Here is a 24,712-nt window from a genome sequence, read left to right on the forward strand (position 1 = left end):
TTTTTTGGAAGTTTCTATACATTTGGGATGCTGGTTCTGTTTACCCCCCTGATGTATATTAACAGAATTACCTTAATAATGTTGCAGTGTATTATGTAAGTAATTACACATTTTCTTTTTAGCGCACTGATTTGATGGTTTATTAAGTTATACCTTTGTCACCTAAAATAATTAATGACAAAGATTCCCAAACCACTTAAGATACAAAATTTAGCCCCTATATTTAAACTTAGTCTGCAGCTATTACTGTAGTGATGCTATATTTGTCATTAGGTTATTGTGATATAATAATTGACTCTGTTCAGAATACACCTGCAAATAGCCAAATAAACCATAAGCTTTCTGGGTTTGGAAAAGTCAAACCATATATCCTTTTTGTTGTATAATAAACACAAATGCTTTTCAATGAAAAAACTCGAAGTAATTCTCTATCTATTGACTCAGGCATCAGATATGATGCCTGCCCACCCCCACCCCCCCTTTTTGGGCTTTTCTCAAAGATGAAGAATGCTTAGTACCTACTTTCAAGCGTACCATGGACATGAATTCCAGACTCAACAGATTTTGTTTTTCTTTTTTTCCCTAAAATTAAACTGGGATTTGTCGACCTTTAGAAAAAAAAACACTTGAAAGATTTATGAGAGTCCTCTTGGCCTAAATTCATCTAATTGGACACCTAGTTTTGAAATGGGGGCAAGTTTTCTCACTGCTGCTGAAATATGTATCATTCGTGTTTTCCACTTACGTCCTGATCCTGGGGATTACTGTTGCTCACTAACTTTCCTGGGATTGCTAGGTTTCTCTAAACAGTGATTCTCGAGGGGGTGGGAGGTAGAGACTGGCTGGGGAGAGAGGGCACCTCCTTCCCCTGCTGAGAACCTCCCCTGGAGGGGCCATTGTTCCTCAGGGAGTACACAGTAGAAGCCAAGCCAAGAAAGGAACCTTTGCTCTCAGATACCTTTTGAAAGCTGAAAAGATATCAGTGTTATTGTTTGGCAAAATAGCCTAGCTGGTTTCAGTGTTCTCTTAATCAGGCCCAGACGTGTTTGGTCCTGTGAGCACATTTCACACGCACAGATGAAAACAGTTTCCTTGGAACTTGGGGAGGTGAAAGGCTCTAGGTTATAGCGGTCCCCAGCCTTTTTAGCACCCGGGACAGATTTCCTGGAAGATGGTTTTTCCATGGCCTGGGGTAGGGGGAATGGTTTGGGGATGAGTCAAAACTCATTACATTTATTGTGCACCTCATTTCTATTTTTATTATATCAGCTCCACCTTAGATCATCAGACATTAGATCGTGGAGGTTGGGACCCTTGTTCTAGGATGCAGGTGTGGGGAGCTGGCAGGTGATGCTTGCTAATACCTAGGTGGAGGCTCCCAAACCTGAAGGAGTCACAGCCCGATGTGGCCATGAAGTCACTACACCATCTCTAGACCCTGGGAGAATGTGACTCGAGGTGCAGAATCCACCCATTCCACTAGAATCGGGTGACCACCTATTTTGTGCCTGCCACACTTCTGGGCCTTGTGGAGTTGAGCTAAAACCTGTCCTTCCTATCGATTTTTGCACGACCCAAATACTGACAGAAAGGAAAGATCTAGAGTTACGGGGATCCCAGCTTTATGCATTTGGACTTTCCTAAGTTCCTAACTCAAGTGAAAACCTCGTGGTGTTTGTAAATTATGATCAAGTCATCAAATGCTTTCCTTTGAGACAGTGTTCTCAGGCTGGGCCACCACTGTAATCATGAGGGGAGCTTTTGAGAAACACCACTCTGCACAAGAGCAGTCAGTTTCTGGGGAGACAAAGGAATCAGCATTTTAAAGCTTCCAGGTGATTCTGATGAGCATCAGCTCTGAGCATTCTGGTTCATTGTGATCAATAAGGGAGGTTTTGGGATTTCAGCCCTGTGCTATAGACAGTGGGGCTTCCCTGGTGGCTCAGTTGGTAAAGAATCTGCCTGCAATGCAAGAGACCCAGGTTCGATCCCTGGGTCCAGAAGATCCCCTAGAGAAGGAAATGGCAACCCACTCCAGTGTTCTTGCCTGGGAAACCCCACAGCCATGGATAATGTGAATGATGACGTTATATATGTATTTTTTTTAGCAAGTGAGTGAAAACCATTTGAATTATATGGCCTCTGTTGCCCAAGGGGACTCGGAATTGTACAAGAGTGGTATTCCTGATTTTGAACTAAAACCTCTGTAGGATTGGAGGAAGAAAGAATATATGGGCATATGGAGGCTAAGCCTTATAAAAAATTTTTGAAAATGTTTTATTTTGTATTAAGGTATAGGGAACCAACAAACAATGTTGTGATAGTTTCAGGTGGACAGCAAAGGGACTCAGCTATACATATACATGTATCCATTCTCTCCCAAACTCCCCTCCCATCCAGGCTGCCACATAACATTGAGCAGAGTTCCCTGTGCTATACAGTAGGTCCTTGTTGGTTACCCATTTTAAATGTGGGTGTGGGTACACGTCCATCCCATAAAGTCTCACTAAGTCTTGGTCAGGTGCAGACATTTGGGGTGTAGAAAATGGACTCCGTTCAGTTCAGCTGCTCAGTCGTGTCTGACTCTTTGCGACCGCATGGACTGCAGCACGCCAGGACTCCCTGTCCATCACCACCTCCCAGAGTTTACTCAAACTCATGTCCATTGAGTGGGTGTTAGAGTTTGGATTATGGAATGCTAGGGGGAGAGGAGGTAAGTTGGTGATGGGGACATGCCTCTAAGCAGATTTTGGGTTGGCTTGGGTAAAAAATCCACACACAGTGACAGGTAAGGTGGGATCTTCTATATGCTTGGAAAGAATGACGGGTAAGGGAGTTGGTAAATGGGGAGATTTAGGGGCCCTGAAAACTTCAGCAACAATAGACAAGATTCCAGAACTTACTCTCAGGTGGAAAGAAAATTGATGGGACCTTCTCTGTTGAAGTGCTAGCTAGCTCTTTGCGATGGAGGGGGAGTGCAACTCTTGTTAAATAAAGGAGGGCTTCCCTGGAGCACCTGCTGGGAGTGGATTAGTCAGCGTGGAGTGTCTCTCCCTCCCAGGAACCACTCTGCTCAAGTGCTCTTAACGCGGGAAGGAGGTGTAGCACTTCCTCCTGCAGCTGTGGCCCTTCACCTGGAGAAGTGACATAAAAGGGGAGGAAGGGAAGTTAAGATGCCAGAAGCGCAGTGGGGAGTGGAGCCTTGCTCCCTTGCGGCTCTTCCAGCCAATTAATCTTCCAGCAGGTTCGGATGGTCCAGGAGGCATCGTCACAGAGCAGCCTCTCCCAGCGAGGAAACTGGGCCCTGAGGGTTATGGTGAAAATGCTGGAAGACAGAAAAGGGAGGCTTTTCTTTGTTGGAAGACATGGAAATTGGGTTAACTTGGAGAGGGCCCTTTCATTTGTAGAAATGAGAAGCAGAACTGCTTCCATCTCTTTCTGTAAGTCAGCATGTTTGAATGGGATGTAGGCTAAGTGAGGTTAGTTATAGTGGCTGTGAATTGAGGGGGAGCCATTATCCGTACTAATGATGGAGTTCCGTGCAGTGGTTTCTGCTGAAGTCATAACAACATGCAAGACCCAGGAGCTTATTGACTGAATTCTGCACCTGCCATGGACTCACATGGAGCTAGAATAATTTTCACCAGCCCTTAATTACTTGAATGTGACTTGTGAATGATAAACTTGGTTAATCATCCCCTGATTAGATAGCAATTGAGGCTCTGCTAAGTGCTAGGCGCTGTTCTGGGTACTGGAGATGCTGCGGAAATCAAAATAGAAAACGTCCCTCCCTGTGGAGCTGCTCCTCTTGTAGGAATGATGAGATTCAGGTGATGTTTATTTTATTTTACCCTTTAGGAGATAGGCAGGATCAGCTTAAATACATGGCACACCAATGAGGGAAACCAGCCTGGGCCATTTGGATCTCTCCCTTCAAAAAAGAAAAATAAATACTTATTTTTATCAGTAACCAGGCATTGTATTTCATTTTTTAAATTGGAGTATAATTGCTTTACAATGTTGTGCTATTTTCTACTGTACAACGAAGTGAATCAGCTATTGTTGTTCAGTTGCTAAGTCATGTCCGACTCATTGTGATCCCTTGAACTGCAGCATGCCTGGCTTCCCTGTCCTTCACTATCTCCTGGAATTTGCTTGAATTTATGTCCATTGAGTTGATGATGCTATCTAACCATCTCATCCTCTGCTGCCCCCTTCTCCTTTTGCCTTCAGTCTTCCCCAGCATCAGGGTCTTTTCCAATAAGTTGGCTCTTCACATCAGGTGGCCAAAGTATTGGAGCTTCAGCTTCAGCATCAGTCCTTCCAATGAATAGTCAGGGTTGATTTCCTTTAGGATTGACTAGTTTGATTTCCTTGCTGTCCAAAGGACTATCAAGGGAATCAGCTATCTGTATACATAAATCCCTTCCCTCTTGGGCCTCCCTCCCACCCCAGGCATTTTACTTAGACATACACTTTGAGTAATTTTCCCTTCTGCTCATGGATTTGCCCTGATTCATCTACAGTTGGCAAAAATGGAATAAAGTGAAGCTAACTGGCCTAAGACGATCAAACCCATGTCCTTGGCCTCTTCAGCACTGCTTCATCAGGTGATTAATTATCTCTGGGCTTGAGACTGATATTGAGAACCAAAGTGAAATGGGTCTCAGAGGTATTTACCCTGGTGATTTAAGATAAGGAGTTTCAGTTGTAATTCATAGACTCCTCGTTATTTACGGTACTCTCCAGTGAGGATTTAAATCTACGTTGTACTCTCTCCTGCTATGTTTGTTACATTGCTATAAGCATGGGCTTCCTTGGTGGCTAAACTGGTAAAGAATCTGCCTGCAGTGCAGGAGACTTGGGTTTGAGCCCTGGGTTGGGAAAATCTGCTGGAGAAGGGAAAGGCTACCCATTCCAGTATTCTGACCTGGAGAATTCCATGGTCTATATAGTCCTTGGGTTGCAAAGAGTCGGACATGACTGAGCGACTTTACATATGCATAAAAGAATAAAACACCCAACTACAAAATGGAAATATATTCATTAAAAAATATGCAACAGATTCTCAGTAAAACATCTCTTTCTCAGATTCAGATGGACAACAAGGCTAATTGTGTCTTCTAGAAAAGCATTTTTTTCAATATGACATATAGATATATATAAAGGCTATAGAAAGGATAGGTTATGGACCTGGTGTGAACAGTGTGACATGGATACAGGTGAAATTGTCCTTGAGTTTGGGGATGCATGGAGCCCAGCCTATTGGCTACCCAGGGAGGGAGCTTAAGTCCTGGCACTTCTGGATGTGAAGATCCAGTGGGGAATTAACCATTTGCTGAGACACAGGAACTGGACAATTTAATCTTTGCAAATACCTTTCAAGTTTGAACTTTTATCTCCATTTTATAAACAAGGGTAAGGCTTCTCATCTCATCCTCATCCTCTGCTGCACCCTTCTCCTTTGCCTTCAATCTTTCCTCGCATCAAGGTCTATTCTGAGTTGGGTGAGATGGTTAGATAGCATCGCTGACTCAGTGGACATGAATTGGAGCAAACTTCAGTTTATAGTGGAGGACAGAGGAGCCTGGCCTGCTGCAGTCCCTGGGGTCACAAAGAATTGAACACGACTTAGCGACTGAACAAGAACAAAGTTTCTCATGGAGTTGGGGATTATAACCTGAAGCCAAAATGAAATGGGTGTAGTTCACGCACTGTTTATGTAGATGAACATGTAGACCTGGGCTTTGGTGCTTTAGAGGTAACGGCAAAGCTTAGTATATAAAAAAAAAAATTGGAAGGATGGGTTTGTCACGAGAAAAAGTCATGGAGCTTTATTATGAAGACACATGGCATTGGGTCTTTGTTGGGATTCATATTTTAAAATCTCAAGTCCTATTCCAGACCTCTCCTGATCTGATAAAAAGACCCCAAGAACCCAAACCAACCAACGAAACAAACAAAAACACAAAAAACCCACCGTTAAGTCTCTTGTCTGTGTTACCTTTTTTTTTTTAAACAGCATACATTGTTTTTTTTTTTTTTTTTAATTTCTTTATTTAACTCTATCAGAATCTTCACTGTGTCATGCGGGATCTTTCATTACTGCACAGGGATTCTCTAATTGTGGCCTGAAGGCTCAGTAGTTGCCCTGAGGCATGTGGGATCTTAGTTCCTGGACCAGGGATTGAATCTGAGTCCCCTGCATTTCAAGGCAGATTCTTAACCACTGGACCCCCAGGGAAGTCCCTGTGTTAATTTTTGAATCAGTGAGAAGTAATGCAAATGTTAAGAGATGGAAAGGGACTTAGCTGTCACAGAGTCCTACACTTCGATTTTAGAGTTGCAGAACCTGAAGTCTGGAAGGCTTAAAAGACAGATGCAAGGTCTTACAATTAGGGGCCACCCCGGGGCTGGAGCCCAGTCTGGCACCAGTGCTCACTTGTGTACATGACATTGCTCTACCTTGAAATCAGCACTTGTTTCTTGGGAGGGAGTACATTACTCCCTCTTTCATTTCAAAATGGTAGTAACATTATTTGTCACAAGTTACAGAAATATTGCAGAAATATTTTATTTTTTATTCTGCAAACCTTAGCTTGCTTATCATTAAAAATTTTTTATTGGAGTGTAGTTGATTTACAATGTTGTGTTAGTTTTTTTTTCATACAGCAAAGTGAATCATTTATACATATATATATATCTATTCTTTTTAAAATTCTTTTCCCATATAGGTCATTACAGAGTATTGAGTAGAGTTCCCTATGCTGTACAGTAGGTCCTTCTTAGTTATCTGTTTTACATATAGTAATGTATATATGTCAACCCCAAATCTCCCAATTTATCCCCCTAGTGACAATAAGTTTGTTCTCTGTATCTGTGACTCCATTTCTGCTTTGCAAGTAAGTTGATTTGCATCATCGTTTTAGATTCTACATGTAAGTGATACCATCGTATTTGTCTTTCTCTGTCTGACTCATTGCCCTCACTGTGACAGTCTCTAGGTCTATCCACGCTGTTGCAAATGACATTACTTCATTCTTTTTCATGGCTGAGTAATATTCCACTGTATATATGTACTACATCTTCTTTATCCATTCATCTGTTGATGAACATATAGCTTGCTTTCAGGTCTTGACCATGGCAAAACTGTGGTGCCATGAACAAACTGCTTGTATTGTTGTGAGTTAGAGCTTTTTCCAGATATATGCCCAGGAGTGGGACTGCTGGATCATACGGTAGCTCTGTTTTTAGCTTTTTGAGGGACCTCCGTACTATTCTCTATAGTGTTGTATCAGTTTACATTCCCACCAAAAGTACAGGAGAGTTCCCTTTTCTCTACATCCCCTCTAGCATTTATTGTTTATAGATTTTTTTGATGATGGCCATTCTAATTGGTGTGAGGTGATATTTCATTGTAGTTTTGCTTTTGCAGAAATATTTTAAATATTGCTCTAGATTTCCTTGAACATTGAATAGATTTCTGAACCTATTCCCCATCTCTATCAGTTGGAGCTTGCTCATGCAAAGAAAACAATTTTAATGTGATCCTTTAAAAAAAAAATGCCATAGTTCACCTCTCGCCTTTGTCATCCTGTTTCCAAGATGTTCCAAAGGCCAACAGGACAAACCACCTCCAACTAATCATCTGATTGCTTGCTCCTGCAGTTCCTTGGCAGCCAGAAAGCTTCAGGTTCAAGTTTAGGGGCTGACAACACGCTGATCCAATCACCAAATATTTATTTGACACTGTTGACTTTCTGTGGTAGTAAAAAAAAAATCCCTCATTGTACCAGGATACCTTAGTATAAGGCAATGAAAGTTGAGATTGATAAACACTGCTCTTTCATCTACATGGCACTAGGGTTAATTTCACATTACTTAGGAGATAGGCTAGTTATGTAAGAACATATTCAATGCTTAACATGCTTTTAAATATAATGCTGAAAACATTTACTTTAAAAACACATTTGGTTTTATATATAAAACTGCTTTAGAAGTTTTCCCCTGTGATATTTAAGTAAAAATAAAATAACTAGTGTTCTGCTTTAGAGGCTAATCTCTCCCTTCCTCCACTAGAATATGTTCTTTTTTTTTTTCTGTTGGAATCTTGTAAAATCGAGTCATAGAATAATGCGTTGCCATGGCAGAATCCTATAGAAATTTCTATGTTCGTTGGAAGCCTTCAGTTGGTTTGCGTCCTGACTTTACTGGCTCTTTAGTTTTGAAATGTGTTTTTGGCTGCCCAGCATTTGCCATCTAGTTGATTTGTTGCTGGGTCCCTGGCTCCCCTGATTGCCGACTGTGCCTACACACTGCTGGAGACATTTAGTATAAACCCAGAAATATCGCTTTGAGAAAAGTCTTTTATTCCTCCCTGCCTTGAATGTGGAACACAGTCAGAGAACAGACATTTTCCTGGTTTTAGCCATGGTTGAAAAGAGATTTAAATTTACTTCTATATGATGTTTATGGAATGTGCATTTTGGGTTAAGACCAGTGTCAGTTCTTTTCTTTAGGGAAATGGCAAGAAGATAGGTAGATTGTTTTTTGGAACCTTAACCTTACCCTGCACCCTCATCCCCACCCCCAACCAATTTGTCTCTCAAGCAGTTCCTTCAGTTTCGGACAAATGAATATAAATTGCATATGTCTAGTGATAGTCTTTCAATAACCCTGAAATTCCCAATTTTTTCCTCTTAACTTTTTATTAATTCTATTGTATCTTAAAAAATTCTCCTTTGACTCTAAATTTTCCTTTTTCTACTAGTAACCACATCTCTTTCCTTTACAGTCAAGTTTCTGGAAAGGGTAGTATGTTTCTCTTTTCCCAATCATTCTTTTCTGTGGTTCTGCATCCATTGGTTTTCTGTCCAACTAATGAAATTATTCTAAAAGAATTACTCTGTTGCCTCATGCTGCATAACAAATCATATCAGAACTTAATGGCTTAACTATCTGATATCAATTATCTGTTATCTCTTAATAGCTCTGTTGTCTCTCTTGAGTCTGTGATATGCTGGGCTCAGCTGGATGGTTCTTCTGTATCACATGTCATTGTCTAGGTTGCAGTCAGCTGTAGGCTTGACTAGGTTGGAATGTCCAAGATAGTTTGCAAATTGGTGCTCGAGTGTCAGTTAGAACAGTGGTCCACAACTTTTTTGGCACCAGGGACCGATTTTGTGGAAGACAATTTTTCCACAGACTAAGGAGTGGGGGGATGGTTTCAGGATGATTCAAGTGCATTATGTTTATTGTGCACTTTGAAAGTGAAAGTGTTAGTCACTCAGTTGTGTCCGACTCTTTGCAACCCTGTGGACTGTAGACCTCCAGGCTCCTCTGTCCATGGGGCTTCCCAGGTAAGAATACTGGAGTGGGTTGCCATTTCATTCTCCAGGGCATCTTCCTGACCCAGGGATCAAACCCAGATCTCCTGCATTGCAGGCAGATTATTTACCACCTGAGCCAACCAGGGAAGCCCTATTATTTCTACTCTAATGCTGCTGCTGATCTGACAGCAGGTACTGGCCTGCAGCCCAGAGGTTGGGGACCCCTGAACTAGGAGATCTGTTGAGCTGTTGACTAGAGTGCCTTGGTTTTTCCCCGTTTGGTCTCCCCATGTGATTTGGACATTTTATAGCATGGTAACTGGGTTCTGAGGGAGTATTTGGAAATGCAAAGGCAGAAGCTGACAGTTTCTGCAGGACTGGCCTAGGAAGTTTTACATTCTCACTTCTTTCCATATTTTTTTGGGTGAAAACTGGTCACAGTTCCAGCCAGATTCAAGAGGAGGGGATAGAGAGACCACCTCTTGATCGGTTAGTGGCACAATCACATCACAGAAGAGCTATGGGATGCTGAAGCTGTCTTGTAAATGCAATTGCAAGGAAGATCTGGCCCACAATGTCTGTTTTGCTATATTGAGAACCGGTGTCTGTCTCTGCAGTGCGAATTCCCCTTGGGCTCCAGATGCACGTTCCGAAGGAACTGTCTGTCCCAGGCTCTGCAAATGTGTTTGCAGGCTCTGCAAACACATCCACCTGCCTGGCCTTCCTGTCTCCAGACTTGTATCACTTCACTCCACTTTTTACACTGCTGTCACAATGACTGATGTTTTGATGCAGCATGGACAGCTAAACATCTCTCCTGATTTGAAACTCATCAGTGATTCCCCATGGACTTAAGATAATGTTTATATTTTCTTCCATGGCTCATAAGATATTTTATGATTTGACTTCTCTCTCATTTCCTATTATGTTTTTCTAGTTCAAGTTCAGCCATCCTGGCTGCCTTGTGTTTTCCAGAGTTGCTATGGTTTCTTATGCCTTTTGGCCTTTGAATCTGCAGAAATGCCTCTGTCCCAGGTAGTGTAGTCAAATCTCCTTCAACTCCAGGCTTAAGTCAACTCTTCCTGAAACTTTCCCGGTACCTTCCACCCCTCCTCAGCACTGGGCTAGAGGGGGATTCTCCCTTTGGTTCCATCTCTGAAGACCCATGAATGCCCTTGCATAAATCTTATGCTCCTGTATCAACCATAATGCCAGTCTGTCCTGTTTACATTTTCTGCTCATATTCTGCAAACCAGTCTGTTAGTTTTTTGAGGTCACTGGGTAGTGTTTGCCTCTGTAGTGCTCATACATATTTGGGGTTTAACAACTGTTAAAAACAAGAAGGATTCAGAGCTACTGGCTAGCATTAAAGATAATGCACATACTTAAGATTAATTGGAAGTTGAATATTGATTGATGGTGAAATGGTTGAATAATTATCCATATTGTTAAATATTTTGCAGCCATTAAGCAAGTTAGAATAGTCTGTATTAAACTAGAAAGAAGTCTATGATGTATTATTAAGGGAAAATGCATGAAAAATGTTTATAGTATAATATAAATAGAAATCTGTATATATATTTGTATATGTTTGTATGAACAGAGCACACATGGAAAGATACGCTTCAAACTGCAACATTGGTGGCACTAAACTTGTTTATTATTGTAATTAACAGTCAACAGGTAAAAAAGTAAGCAATGCTATTCATAAATTAATTTCAAGACCAGATATGAACTTTTAGACAAGCAAGAAACATAGGGAATAGTGTAGAAGAATATGTATTACTTTAGTGGCATAGGGAATGTTTACAAAAATGAGATTTTTAAAAAATTTTGCTGTGTGTCTTATATATAAGGTCTTTTGAATGCTTATATATGTATGAAATTAAGTCTGTAAAGATTTAGAACAAAATGTTAACAGTAATATTATCTGGTTGGCAGGTGACTTTTGCTTCTTCTTTTGGCTTATCTGTGTTATATAATTTCAAAACAATGAGCACATCTCATTTCCATAGTAGAAATAACATTATTTCTAAATATAGAAGATAGTACATAAAAAGTGGTACCATTAAGCTGTGTGATAGCTGAATACCTAAGACTTGAAAAAGCAATGGTAGTATGAAATTACAAAATGAATTAGAGTGAATCCATTTGAGAACAGTGGTTGTCATATAACATTTTTCTTCCCTTTTTTTAGCAAAGACTGAAGGAAGAAAAAGAAGCCAAGCGGGCTCGTCTGGATGGGAGACATGACTATTTATTTGGGATTGTAGCTTCCTGTGTGGACCTAAACAAAACTGAAGTGGAGGATGCCATTCTTGAGGGGAATCAGGTGTGATGCATTTGTGTTCCCACTGACTTGATTATGGAGGGCACAGTTCATGTTGTCCTACGGCAGGGTCTGTGCTGGGCCTTAGGGAAGGGTGTCTGTTTCAACATGGACAGGACCCCATTCTGACTCGATACAGGTGATGGTGATGGCAGAATGAGCTTGGGGCTCTCCAGCTCTCCATGTTAAAATCATCATTTGAGTTCCATGATCCTGACAGAGATGTCAGAGATATCTGACATCTCTGACAGTGAGAGATGTCAGTGAAGCTGGGCTTGGGTGCCATTTTGGAATCTGAGGTTAGAGAACAGAATCTCCTCTTAGCTGCTAATTTATCTTTTTTTTTTTTTGACTTTATCCTGTTCTATCCTGGGAGATTGAGTCGTGCCATAGTTCCCTGGCTTTGACTCTGGTTTCTTTTGTTCCTGACCTTGACTTCCATATCCTGCCATGGAGCAGGCCAGTTGGCAGACCTTTAGATGTACACAGAACCTCATGGACGGGACGAAGTTGTGAGACGGTGGAGCATTCCGTAGTCATACATGTTCTCATCATGGTGGTTTTCCAAGGTTATTGGACTTTAATGATATTTTTCTGTAGTGTGTTAGACTGCATTTTGAAAGGTGTGGTCTCTCTGATCTGTAACTGGGTGAAAAATTAAATATATTTATATCTGCCTGTAACAGCTCAGCACTTTAAGAAATTAGCCAATATTAAGGGACAATCTCTTTTCAGATGTGTGGATGTAGCAAATACTTTTACGATTCATCAGATCACTTCTTTGAATTTAGCCTTTACTGTGGTAAGATGTTTATTCTTGTGTGGTTTTTATGTTATAAGAAATGTGCTCTATATGGTTTGGGTAAACTGAAATCTTACCTGAATAAGAAAGATGATAATAAATGCTGATTTAAACCTGGTTTCTGATTCAGAACAAAGCCATTACCTTGCTTTTCCTTTTTCCCAGATTGAAAGAATCGATCAGCTTTTTGCTGCTGGAGGCCTTCGTCACCTCATGTTTTACTATCAGGATGTGGAGGTAGTGGAAACAGGTATTTAAAGTTGATGTCGCATAACCCAGAAATGTGTTGTTAGATTTACCCAAGGACAGCATGAAGCAGAGGCCACTGCGAGGACTTTATCCTGGGGGATGGGACAGGTGAGGAGTGGGGGATGAGGCCCAGTGAAACAGGTCCTGTTTGTACCTCAAGCAAAGGACAGATAACGGTGGCTCTGCAGCCTGGTTCTAACTTCAGTTGGGATATTTTGTTTTCCTTTTCAGGCTGTGCTGGTAGCTAGAGAATGATAAAATAATTTACATTTTGAGATTTCCTTTCCTTACATGTTAGTTCATTCTGTGCCATTATGTTCTAGAACTTCCACTGGGCATCTGTTTCTTCTCTATTTCTTTTGAACATAGGAATTATTGCCAAGATGTGTAATAGGAGTTTTTTTTTTTAGTTAAATATCACATCATGTTTATTTTCTACTGACTGTGACTCAAATGAATAATATTGAATGACAAGTTTAGTCATTTTCACTTAAGATAAACTTGCAAATCTCTATGTGGATTCTATTGATATATCCCCGTCTACTTTTATGTGAATTAATATAATTTTAAAGCCAAACTAAGGACATAAATATATTATGATTATATTAAAATATCATATGCAATCCCTTTGTGACCTTTTTGATGGAAGAGAAGATAGTTGTTGCTCTTGGCATAGAATATGACCATGATTTTTTATTTAAAAACTGAGGAAATTATGCATGCATAAGTGACTGGCATTTCCCCCAGATTATCTGCTTTATATTTTGTGGTCAGAAAGGGCATTGTATTTTGAGTAAAAAAATCAAAACAAGACAAATTTTGAGTCCTGTCCCAGATTGCAAAGCACAAGCTGAGTTAGGCTAACTGAGTGAATGTGAAGTTCGCCATGAACTCTGCACGGGGTGAGGCTGGCCTTTGTGTGTCACCTTACATGGCACACAGGGTGCAGGGGTGTGAACGTAAGTGCGAGCTTGTTTTTCTTCCCCACTCTCCCTTTAAACCTTTTCAGTAGGAGCAGCTTTTCTTCTGAACTTAAATTGCAATTCAGACAACCCCATGAACTTTGCTGGATACTTTTAGATAAAAATACAGAGTGAAGTAAGCCAGAAAGAGAAAGACAAATACACATTAACGCATATATGTGGAAACATGGTACCGATTAACCTATTTTCAGGGCAGGAATAGAGACTCAGATGTAAGAATGGACCTATGGACATGGGGAAGGGAAGGATGAATTGGGAGATTGGGACGGACCTATAGGCACTGCCTTGTGTGAAATAGATAGCTAGCAGGAACCTGCCATGTAGCACAGGGAGCTCAGCTAGGTGGTCTGTGATGACCTAGAGGGGTGGGATGGGGGATGGGTGGGTGGCAGGGAGGCTCAAGAGGGAGGGGGCGTATATAACTGATTCACTTCATTGTACAACAAAAACCAACACATCATTGTAAAGCAACTATAACCCAGTTAAAAAAAAAAAGAATAAAAGTTCCCATGGTTGCGTCCAATTACAAACACAGCCTCAATTCAGAAAGTAAAAATATCCAGTTGATCAAAACTAGTTTATCTAAAGTTAAATCTCTTCCACTCTTGGCCCTCCCCCTTTCCTTTCATCCCACCCACCTTTGCAGCAGAGGCCTCTGAGGGTCAGTATCTGCAGTGGGAGAGGAGCAGATGGTCTCCTTTTCTCCTTCAACTCACCCCTCCACCCCCTACCCCCATCCTGTTAACCACAGTTTTTGAGTGTGTCAGGGCAGAGATAAGAGGGAAGAGGGAGCAGTGAAGTTTTTACTTGGCTGGCACCTGTTGTGAGCTAGCTGACCTGGAATTCTCAGGCCTTGCTCAGATGAGATGTCAGAGGAACAAAAGACGAAGTTAACTTGCTCCATGTAAATGGCTAGGACGTGCAGCAACTTGCTCCACGTAAATGGCTAGGACGTGCAGCCGGAGGTGGAAACCCTGGGAGACTGACTGTGGAGCCCACATCAGCCATCACTTTGCTGTCCTGCCTCCCCTGCGTCTTTCTGACTCCGGTGATCTGGAGGGCCAGCTGGATCAGAACAACAGGATGTAGAGGTTCTGCAGTCATAACTGGATTTGGATCTTGGCTCTCCTGGTGTGTGACTTGAGGCGGGTCACAGCTGTCCTCAGGGTTGCAAGCAGTTTCAAAAACGTAGACATGGTACCAGCCAGGGCTTCCCAGGTGATGCTAGTGGTGAAGAACCCGCCTGCCAGTGCAGGAGACATAAGAGCTGTGGGTTCGATCCCTGGCTCAGGAAGATCATGGCATGGCAACCCACTCCAGTATTCTTGCCTGGAAAATCCCAGAGGAGCCTGGAGGGCTACAGTTCAGAGGGTTGCAAAGAGTCGGACCTGACTGAAGACTTAGCACGCATGCATGGTACTGAGCAGAAGCCCTGATGCACAACATTTACCAGTAGATGCTGTCTCCTCCTTCACCCTTTCTCACTGGCCCCTTGATGGCCCCATCAAGGATGACTTGCAGCTCCAGCAAGAATTTGCTCTGGACTGAACTCTCTTATTGGAGAAGACAATGGCACCCCACTCCAGTACTCTTGCCTGGAAAATCCCATGGATGGAGGAGCCTGATAGGCTGCAGTCCATGGGGTTGCACAGAGTTGGACACAACTGAAGCGACTTAGCAGCAGCAGCAGCAGAACTCTCATTCCTATTTCTTCCATTTCTGTTTTTCCCTGGAGCACCAATTTTGAAGTGAACTTGTGGTCTGGAATTAAGCAGATCCTTTCATTTACTTTTTATTCTTTATTTTTTATTGAAGTATAACTGACTTACAATATTAGATTCATTTCAGGTGTACAGCACAGGGATTCAGTATTTTTGTCTGTCTCAAAATGATCACTATATAAAACAGATCCTTTGAGATTCCTTTAGGGTTCAGGCTAGAGGTGGTCCAAGGGATGGAGCTTGTAGGTCACCAGGATGAGTCAACATGACAGTATTTTAACAGGGAAGCCTCATTCTAAGAGATGACCACGTGGACGTAGTATAGCATTTGTGGGACTAAAATCCTTTTCATTTGTAGGGCAACTTGGCTCTCCAGGAGGAGTAAACTCTGTTTCTGGAAAGATGAAAAAACCCAAGGTGTTTGTGACCGAGGGAAAAGATGTTGCTCTTACTGGGGTGTGTGTGTTCTTCATCAGGACCAACCCTGCCAGAGCTATCACCCCTGAGAACATCCATCGGGTAAGAGGCAACAGCTCCTGAATTACTAAAAATCACAAAAATTCTACCCTCAAGATACCTTCCATGGAGACTACCACTGTATTCATTAAATATTTAAAACTGCTTTCACAGCAATATTTTCAAGTCACTTAAAGTAAGCAGTCAAGAGGATGGTTCCTTTAAATCTGTTGAATAAGAGGAATTAATAGTCAGTTTATTAATGAAAATTGATATAACATTATATGTATCTGTGTGAATGTAAAACAGTGAGATTTTTTTCTTTCAAAAAGAATTTCCTGGGACTTCCCTGATGGTCCAGTGGCTTAAACACCATACTCCCAGTGCAGGGAGCCCAGGTTCAATCCCTGGTTAGGGAACTAGATCCTGTTTGCCACAGCTAAGAATTTGCAAGCCACAACTGAAAATCCTAAGTGCCACAGCTGAGACCCAGTGTAGCCAAATAAATAAATGAATATTAAAAAAGAATTTCCTTTCTGGCTTACTTCACTCTGCATAATAGGCTCCAGTTTCATCCACCTCATTAGAACTGATTCAAATGTATTCTTTTTAATGGCTGAGTAATACTCCATTGTGTATATGTACCACAGCTTTCTTATCCATTCGTCCGCCCATGGACATCTAGGTTGCTTCCATGTCCTGGCTATTATAAACAGTGCTGCGATGAACATTGGGGTACATGTGTCTCTTTCAATTCTGGTTTCCTCAGTGTGTATGCCCAGCAGTGGGATTGCTGGGTCATAAGGCAGTTCTATTTCCAGTTTTTTAAGGAATCTCCACACTGTTCTCCGTAGTGGCTGTACTAGTTTGCATTCCCACCAACAGTGTAAGAGGGTTCCCTTTTCTCCACACCCTCTCCAGCATTTATTGCTTGTAGACTTTTGGATCGCAGCCATTCTGACTGGCGTGAAGTGGTACCTCATAGTGGTTTTGATTTGCATTTCTCTGATAATGAGTGATGTTGAGCATCTTTTCATGTGTTTGTTACAGCTCATTTATTTATTTGCCTGCTCTGGGTCTTAGTTATGGCATGTGGGATCTAGTTCCCTGATCAGGGATCAAACTTGGGCCCCCTGTGTTGGGAGCGTGGAGTCTTAGCCACTGAACTACCAGGGAAGTCCCTGCTTTACTCATTTGGCAGGTCTTCATTTATGAATGACAGTAGCTAGATTGCAGTTGAAGATCCTTTTTACGATAAAGGTTTTTCCCCATTGTTTTGCAGGAGGTGAGCTTCAACATGCTTGACACCGCAGACGGGGGTCTGCTCAACAGCATGAGACGTTTGCTGTCTGACATCTTCATTCCCGCTCTCAGAGCCACGAGCCATGGCTGGAGTGAGCTCGAGGGCCTTCCGGAAGCCTCCAGCCTTCGGCAGGAGTTCCTGGGCTCCCTGGAAGGCTTTGTGAGCATCCTGGCCAGCGCACAGGAGAGTTTGAAGGAGAAGGTAAGAACAACTATGTTATTTCTTCAAAAAGTATCTGATGGTGAACAAATCAACACCTAGGTGTGTAATACTTCTCTTAGAGGGTCTTGATTCCACTACTTTGCAAATCTTGAAAATATATTGTGTGTGCTTTATTGTCCCTTGAAAATGTGGTGGTGACTAGATTTAAATTCCTGTCATTTGGAGCAATGAGTGCTTTGTGGGTTCCTTAGAAATACTGGCCATGGTGGAGAGTTTTACTCTGTCATGTCAGATGTTGGACTGCAAGAAGAGCATGAAGTGCTTCTGGTATTGCTCTGCAACTTAGAAGGAGAAATTTGGAGCCAGAGTGTGGTGTGTGTTTCAGGGGTGGTGGTGATGGGGAGGTTGGGGGGTGATGATGATGGTAGGGATGGGAGGAAATTTTGAAGAGGCAGGAGGAGAGACGAATGGATATATCTGAAGACAGATTGGGTCCTGTGGTCCAGCCAGTGATCTAAAGGGCCATTAAGAAGAAGTTTGGCAGGGACTTGCCTGGTGGTCCTGTGGATAAGACTCCATGTGCCAAATGCAGGGGGCCTCGGTTCAATCCCTTGTCAGGGAACTGAAAGTGAAAGTGTTAATTGCTCAGTCATGTCTGACTCTTTGCAACCCCATGGACTGTTGCCCACCAGGCTCCTCTGTCCATGGAAATCTCCAGTCAAGAATACTGGAGTGGGTTGCCATTTCCTTCTCCGGGGATCTTCCCAACCCAGGGATCAAACCTGAGTCTCCTGTGTTGGCAGATGGATTCTTTACTGTCTGAGCCATCAGGGAAGCAGAGACTACTTGATTTTTAAAGACATAATAAGAAGGAAGAATACCGGAGTGGGTAGCCATTTCTTTCTCCAGAGGATCTTCCTGACCCAGATGTCGAACCCAGGTCTCCTTCACTGTAGGCAGATCCTTTGCCGTCTGTGCCATCAGTGAAGCCCTGCTGTCAGGGGACTAAGATCCCATAAGCCTATGTGATGCAACTACAGAAGCCTGCCTGTCACAGTGAAGACCCAGCACAACCACACATACACATACACACACAAAGAATAAGTTTGGCATTTGTGGGATTTGGCATCAGTAAAATTTGTGCCACCTACAGTGAGCCTGTGTTAGTGATTCCTTGGGGTAGAAGGTGGGGTGAATGCAAAACCATGAAAGATGACAGCCCAGATAAGGCATGAGTGGGAGACACAGAAATGGATCCTGTGAGACCAATGACAAGATAATGCTCACTGCTCTCCAGGAAATACTGAGACTCTTTGGGACCTATTGGGATGTTGGCAGGGAGGCAGACAGTAGGCTTTCTAAACGATGTGGGATGGGAGAGTTGAGTAAATGATATCCACACAGGGGGAGTTGGCTCCAGCGAACATTTGAGTTATATTCGTAGTTGACTATGATGCAGGCCACCTAAATGCAAGTTGAACTAAATTAAATAGTTATTCTCCTGAAAAGAGTACTGCTTCCACAGGGCTCCACTTCATATTGTGGTAGAGGTATTAAAAAAGTGGCTGGATCTCACACAAGAGGGAGGCGGTGCCATTTCACGAAAGGCAGAAACTTCCCCCATAAAACCAAGGCCAGGTCTAGGAGGCAGGTGGAAGATGCAGTGTTGGGGGTGGGTGCTGAAATCTGAATTTAGAGTCTCACAGGGCTAGCTGCACCTTTCCCAGGAGGAAAATGTCCTTATTAAATACTGAGGTACTTCTGGATTGCGTGTGCGCGTGCTAAGTTGCTTCAGTCGTGTCCAACTCTTTGTGACCCTCTGGACCATAGCCCACCAGGCTCCTCTGTCCTTGGGATTCTCCAGGGAAGAGTATTGGAATGGGTTGCCTTTGCCTTCTCCAGGCTTTTGGGTTGAAAATTAAAGTTGCTCAGTTGTGTCCAACTCTTTGTGACCCCATGGACTATACAGTCCATGGAATTCTCCAATCCAGAATACTGGAGTGGGTAGCTTTTCCCTTCTCCAGGGGATGTTCCCAACCCAGGGGTTGAACCCAGGTCTCCTGAATTACAGATGGATTCTTTACCAGCTGAGTCACCAGGGAAGCCCAAGAACACTGGAGTGGGTAGCCTATCCCTTCTCTAGCGGATCTTTCCAACCTAGAAATCCAACCGGGATCGCCTGCATTGCAGGTAGATTCTTTCTGTGAGGGAAGTAAAAAATCCTGGGTTTGTTTTTCTTTTTTTGGCTGTGCCCTGCATGTGATAGGTCCCCAACCAGGGGCTGAGCCCAGGTTCCCTGTAGTGGAAGCATGGATTCTTAACCACTGGACCACCAGGGAAGATCCCTTTGGTTTCTCTGTCAAGTCAAAATCCAACACACCTTCTTTCCTACCCCTCTCTACCCCTCCCTCCCCAAATGAATTGGTGTATTTGCCATTGAACTTAGTAACTATAAGATTTTTTTTTTTTGGACAGGGACATGAGAGTCTTTCCCTCTGGTTAGTTTCAAAAAAGAATGTGATAGATTAGAGATTACCCTCCCCTCAGTCATTTTTTGAAGGTCCCCATTTTCTTTGGTTTCATGGGTTGATTCTTTAATTTCCAAGTTCCCTATCAATTCCCGAGTTCTGTGATATTGTCTGTCTGTCTGTCTGCAGTTCACACTTTTTTTTTTTTGACACAAAATTTTAATTCAGACCAATCAACTTTACTGGTGTGCTCAATACCTAAGGAGGATTCCTACACTGATTTCATGAGCGTTTCCCAGGGAGCAGGGTAGTTAGAGAGAATCTCCTTAAGATCCTTCTGGATCAACCAGAAGTGTGTGTGTGTGTGTGTAAAGTAACATCATCTTATTCTTTAACTTTCATTGTAATTAGGTGAACCTTCAAAAGTGTGACATATTTGAACTGAAAACCTTGAAGGAACCCATAGACTTCTTGACTCTAGCTAATAACCCTGAGACTATGGAAAAAATAGAAGGTTGTATGAAAGTATGGATCAAACAAACAGAACAGGTAATTTGCAGAAACCAAACATCAGACCTAGCTCTCTGAACACTGACTAGTTCACATGCCATGTGACTGAATCAGCCAGTGGAAGAAGGTTGTATCACATCCCTGTTCCATCTGCCTAAGTATTTTACTGCAAGTCCCTAAAAAAGATGAAAGGTTCACTGCAATGTTAATGTATCGTCATTAGTTAAGAAGAGATAGTAAGAATTCTAGGAGATGACAGGAAATGACTTTATATACTTGTCTACCTAAAACACTGCAGTTGGCCAGGTTTTTCCTCAAGATGTAGTTACTCTGGAGAGAATGCCTATAGGAGTACAGGAGTTTTCTAATTCAATGTGTCTTCCAAAACAAAGCTTTGGACTTAATTGTTAAAAAAAATTTCAGAAAAGTGAAAGCTAGGTGTTACATCCAATTATTGATGTTACATCAATAATGGAAATTAACCAACTGAAGGCATGAGGACTTCGCAAGGTTGTGTTTCTCTGAGGTTCTAAGTGAATAAACCAAAGAAAGTTTCTGAGATCAGGTCCTCCAAAAGGTCATGAAAGCTCCTCAAACAAGTAGTTTTAACTTAGAATGAGTCAACTAAATTTTTTTGAAATTTAAAAAATGGATACATCTCAGGTTAGTAAAAGGCTGTCATTCAAAGCATGCAAATGAATAAAAATATATCATGACTCAGATAGCAGAATTTACTTCTTTCCCTATATTTTGCTTATGTGTAACTTTTAACTCTCCAGCCGACTCATTGGCTCATGGTTCTCCTGTGCATTCACAGGTCCTTGCTGAAAACAACCAGCTGCGGAAGGAGGCGGATGACCTTGGGCCTCGAGCAGAGTTGGAGTACTGGAAAAAAAGACTGTCTAAATTTAACTACCTTTTGGATCAATTGAAGAGCCCAGATGTGAAGGCTGCATTGGCAGTGCTTGCTGCTGCCAAGTCAAAACTTCTCAAGGTTGCTTTTTGCTTTATGAACTGGGAATGGAAGTTCTTTATGCATATGTCATAGAGTAATTTGGAACAGAAAAATGTTATTCTACATTAATGAAAAAGTAACTTTAAGATTAAATGTTACTGCCCTTTTGTAATTTTATAAACTGTAGAAATAGCCTTTGAATGAAAGGTATTTATCGGCTGGTGTACATGTATGAATGGGCTTCCCTGGTGGCTCAGATGGTAAAGATTCCATCTGCAGTGCAGGAGACCCGAGTTTGATCTCTGGGTGGGGAAGATCCCTCTGGAGAAGGGAATGGCTACCCACTCCAGTATTCTTGCCTGAAGAATCCCATGGACAGAGGAGCCTAGCAATCTACTGTCCATGGGGGTTGCAAAGAATTGGACACAACTTAATGATTAACACATATTCACACACACATATGTATCTGTATTACTAGAGGGCATTGCAAGTCATTAATATGTACCATAATAACATGATTATATATTATGAATTCAGACCAATGAGGAGTAGTAATAATGAAGGCTTAAACTTTTCTAATTTTTTTTTAGAACTGGTGTATTTGTTTTATATTCCTGTGTAACAAATTACCCCAAAACTTCACCACCTGAAACAATAAATATCACCACATAGTCTGTGGGTCAGGGGTTTGGGTGTGGCTTATTGTTGTTATGTAGTCACTGAATGGTGTCCAATTCTTGTGTGACCCCATGGACTGTTGCCCTTCAGGCTCCTCTGTCCATGGGATTTCCCAGGCAAGAATACTGGAGCAAGTTGCCATTTCCTTCTCCAGGGAGTCTTCCTGACCTAGGGATTGAACCTGCATCTCCTGCACTGGCAGGCAGTCTTTACCGCTGAGCCACCTGGGAAGCCCTCAGTGTAGCTTAGCTGGGATCATCTGACTGGAGATCTCTTAAGGTTGTTGTCAGGATGCTGGCTCATCTGAAGGCCTGACTGGGGGAGGATCTTCCTCCAGGTTGCCCGTGTGGGATTCAGTTCCTTGCTGTCTGTTGGCTGGAGGCCTCCTTCAGTTCTTGGTCATAGAGAATGTCAGAGTGAGGTGCAAAATGGATTCAGCAGGCTGTGGAGGAGAAGGCGTGTAGGTGTAAATATGAAAGTGCTGCCCCCCTCCCCGCCGTGATGCTCTGTCCTAGTTATTGAAGAGATTTCATGAGAGAAGGCTTGGAAGAGATACCTTTAAACACTTAGTCGAAAAATTTTAATTGCTCTTCAGCGTGGCAGTGCCCCTCACCCCTCTGGATTGAGTTCTATGTAAGAGGCACGGGAGAGACTGAAAGTTGGACCCCTGGGACTTGGGATGACTTTTATGCAGCTGTTAGTTGGAATTTTTTCTATTAATAATTGCGTTAAAATTTCCTTCCTGTATTGTGCGTAGACATGGCGGGAGACGGATATTCGAATCACTGATGCAGCTAATGAAGCGAAGGACAATGTCAAGTATCTGTATACACTTGAGAAGTGCTGTGACCCCTTGTACAGCAGTGACCCTGTGAGTCGAAATTTCCACCTCCTTAGTCTTCTACTCATGACCCTTTTACACTAGCTGAAATGAGTGTGGAATTTTGGTTCATGAATATTGCAGTTTGTTGGAAAAGTCTTAGAAAACCTCTTTTTATTCTCAAGAAAATTATATGTGCATGTATATGCATACATGTATACACTGATGTTGAAGCTGAAACTCTAATACTTTGGCCACCTGATGCAAAGAGCTGACTCATTTGAAAAGACCCTGATGCTGGGAAAGATTGAGGGCAGGAGGAGAAGGGGATGACAGAGGATGAGATGGTTGGATGGGATCACCGACTCAATGGACATGGGTTTGGGTGGACTCCGGGAGTTGGTGATGGACAGGGAGGCCTGGTATGCTGTGGTTCATGGGGTCACAAAGAGTTGGACACAACAAGCGACTGAACTGAACTAATACATATATATGCATATACACACATGTCTGTTTCTACATATATATATTTTCCTATGTTTTCTAAGATATACATTATATTTTAAAAACATTTATTGTATATTCCATTTCCCATAAATATAGCAATTGACATCCTAAACTATACTCAAAACAACTGTGGGAAGAATTATTGGCTGACTTTAAAAAAAAAATCTTTTAACTTTCATTTGTTCCTGGTTTTATTTATTACAAAATTAACTGCTAACACAATCCTTGTCCTTAACAGAATGTTAGTGTTTCTTGCATTGAGACAAAATTTGATTAACCGCATATGACTAAATAATCAAGATGAGATTACTCCTCAATGTGTTATATTTATATAGCATGTTAGATAATATTTTAAAATTTAAATAAAAGTCTTTTACCTAAATTTTATTCTAATGAGGACAGAGTGATTAGTCTGTTAGAATTTTGCTGACTTTGATATGTTGCCCTGAAAAGTTTTGTGCTGTCTTCCAGATATCCATGATTGATGCTATTCCTACTCTTGTAAATGCAATTAAAATGATCTACAGTATCTCTCATTACTATAACACCTCTGAGAAGATCACGTCTCTGTTTGTAAAGGTAAGAGCCTGGTGTAGAGTCCGTGGTCACTTAGATTTCCTTGTCAATGGTTAATGTTGTTTTTTATAATTAGAAATTACCACATTGGCACAATCCAATGTCTCTGTATCCTACAATTTACCAAAAAGACTTAATCTCTTGATAGAAATAGAATTAAGCATACATGGGAAGCTGATTTTAGCAAATCATAAAGCATTATTTCCCAAAGTAATAATTATAAAAGATATTATATTGTTTATGTAATAAAAATGGAAAAAGATTCTTTTTAGAATTTCTTTCCCTATGATATTTAGCACATGATTTCTTCCTATTGGGTGAATTTTAATTAAGAAAAGCTATATTTAACTGGCCATCTTCAGTTTCATATTTTATGTGCTGCTGTTCCAAATTTATTTCATGCCAAGTTGTTTACTTGGTGTTATTAGAACAGTAATCATGGTAATAAAAGCCACTGCAATGTTCCAGTAATACATAAAGCAATTATAATGATTCTGCCAGAAAACATAATGATGTTTAAACCTTATGTCCTAACTCATAAGTGTTTATGGTGAACAGTGTTGCTTTTCCCATTTCCTCTCTAAGAAGGAAATGACTTTTTCATTACCAAGGTGAAAATTTTAAATGTTGTATTAAAATAGAGGCATTTCCCACTCCTCAGGACTGTGTTCAGTTCAGTTCAGTTCAGTTCAGTCATGTCCAATTCATTGCAGCCCCATGGACTGCAGCACACCAGGCTTCGCTGTCCATCACCAGCTCCTGGAGTTTACTCAAACTCATGTCTATTGAGTCGGTGATGCAATCCAACCATCTCATCTGCTCTCATATTTGGGTAGACAGGAGGGGAACCCACAAAATCCTTTT

General features: G+C 41.7%; 1 protein-coding gene across 2 annotated transcripts in view; it reads left to right on the forward strand.

The window, feature by feature from the left end:
- The window catches only part of DNAH5 (dynein axonemal heavy chain 5), a 329,281-nt gene that overhangs the window by 57,212 nt on the left and 247,357 nt on the right, over nt 1–24,712 (forward strand). For both annotated transcript variants that reach the window (XM_070774842.1, XM_070774841.1), the window contains exons 2-9: nt 11,527–11,661; nt 12,626–12,710; nt 15,772–15,932; nt 17,152–17,373; nt 20,214–20,351; nt 21,130–21,306; nt 22,703–22,816; nt 23,744–23,851. In XM_070774842.1, the coding sequence (XP_070630943.1) occupies nt 11,527–11,661; nt 12,626–12,710; nt 15,772–15,932; nt 17,152–17,373; nt 20,214–20,351; nt 21,130–21,306; nt 22,703–22,816; nt 23,744–23,851 (1,140 nt within the window). The remainder of the gene's footprint in view (nt 1–11,526; nt 11,662–12,625; nt 12,711–15,771; nt 15,933–17,151; nt 17,374–20,213; nt 20,352–21,129; nt 21,307–22,702; nt 22,817–23,743; nt 23,852–24,712) is intronic.

This window comes from Bos indicus, chromosome 20 (genome assembly GCF_029378745.1).
Source record: "Bos indicus isolate NIAB-ARS_2022 breed Sahiwal x Tharparkar chromosome 20, NIAB-ARS_B.indTharparkar_mat_pri_1.0, whole genome shotgun sequence".
NCBI classification, from domain to species: domain Eukaryota; kingdom Metazoa; phylum Chordata; class Mammalia; order Artiodactyla; family Bovidae; genus Bos; species Bos indicus.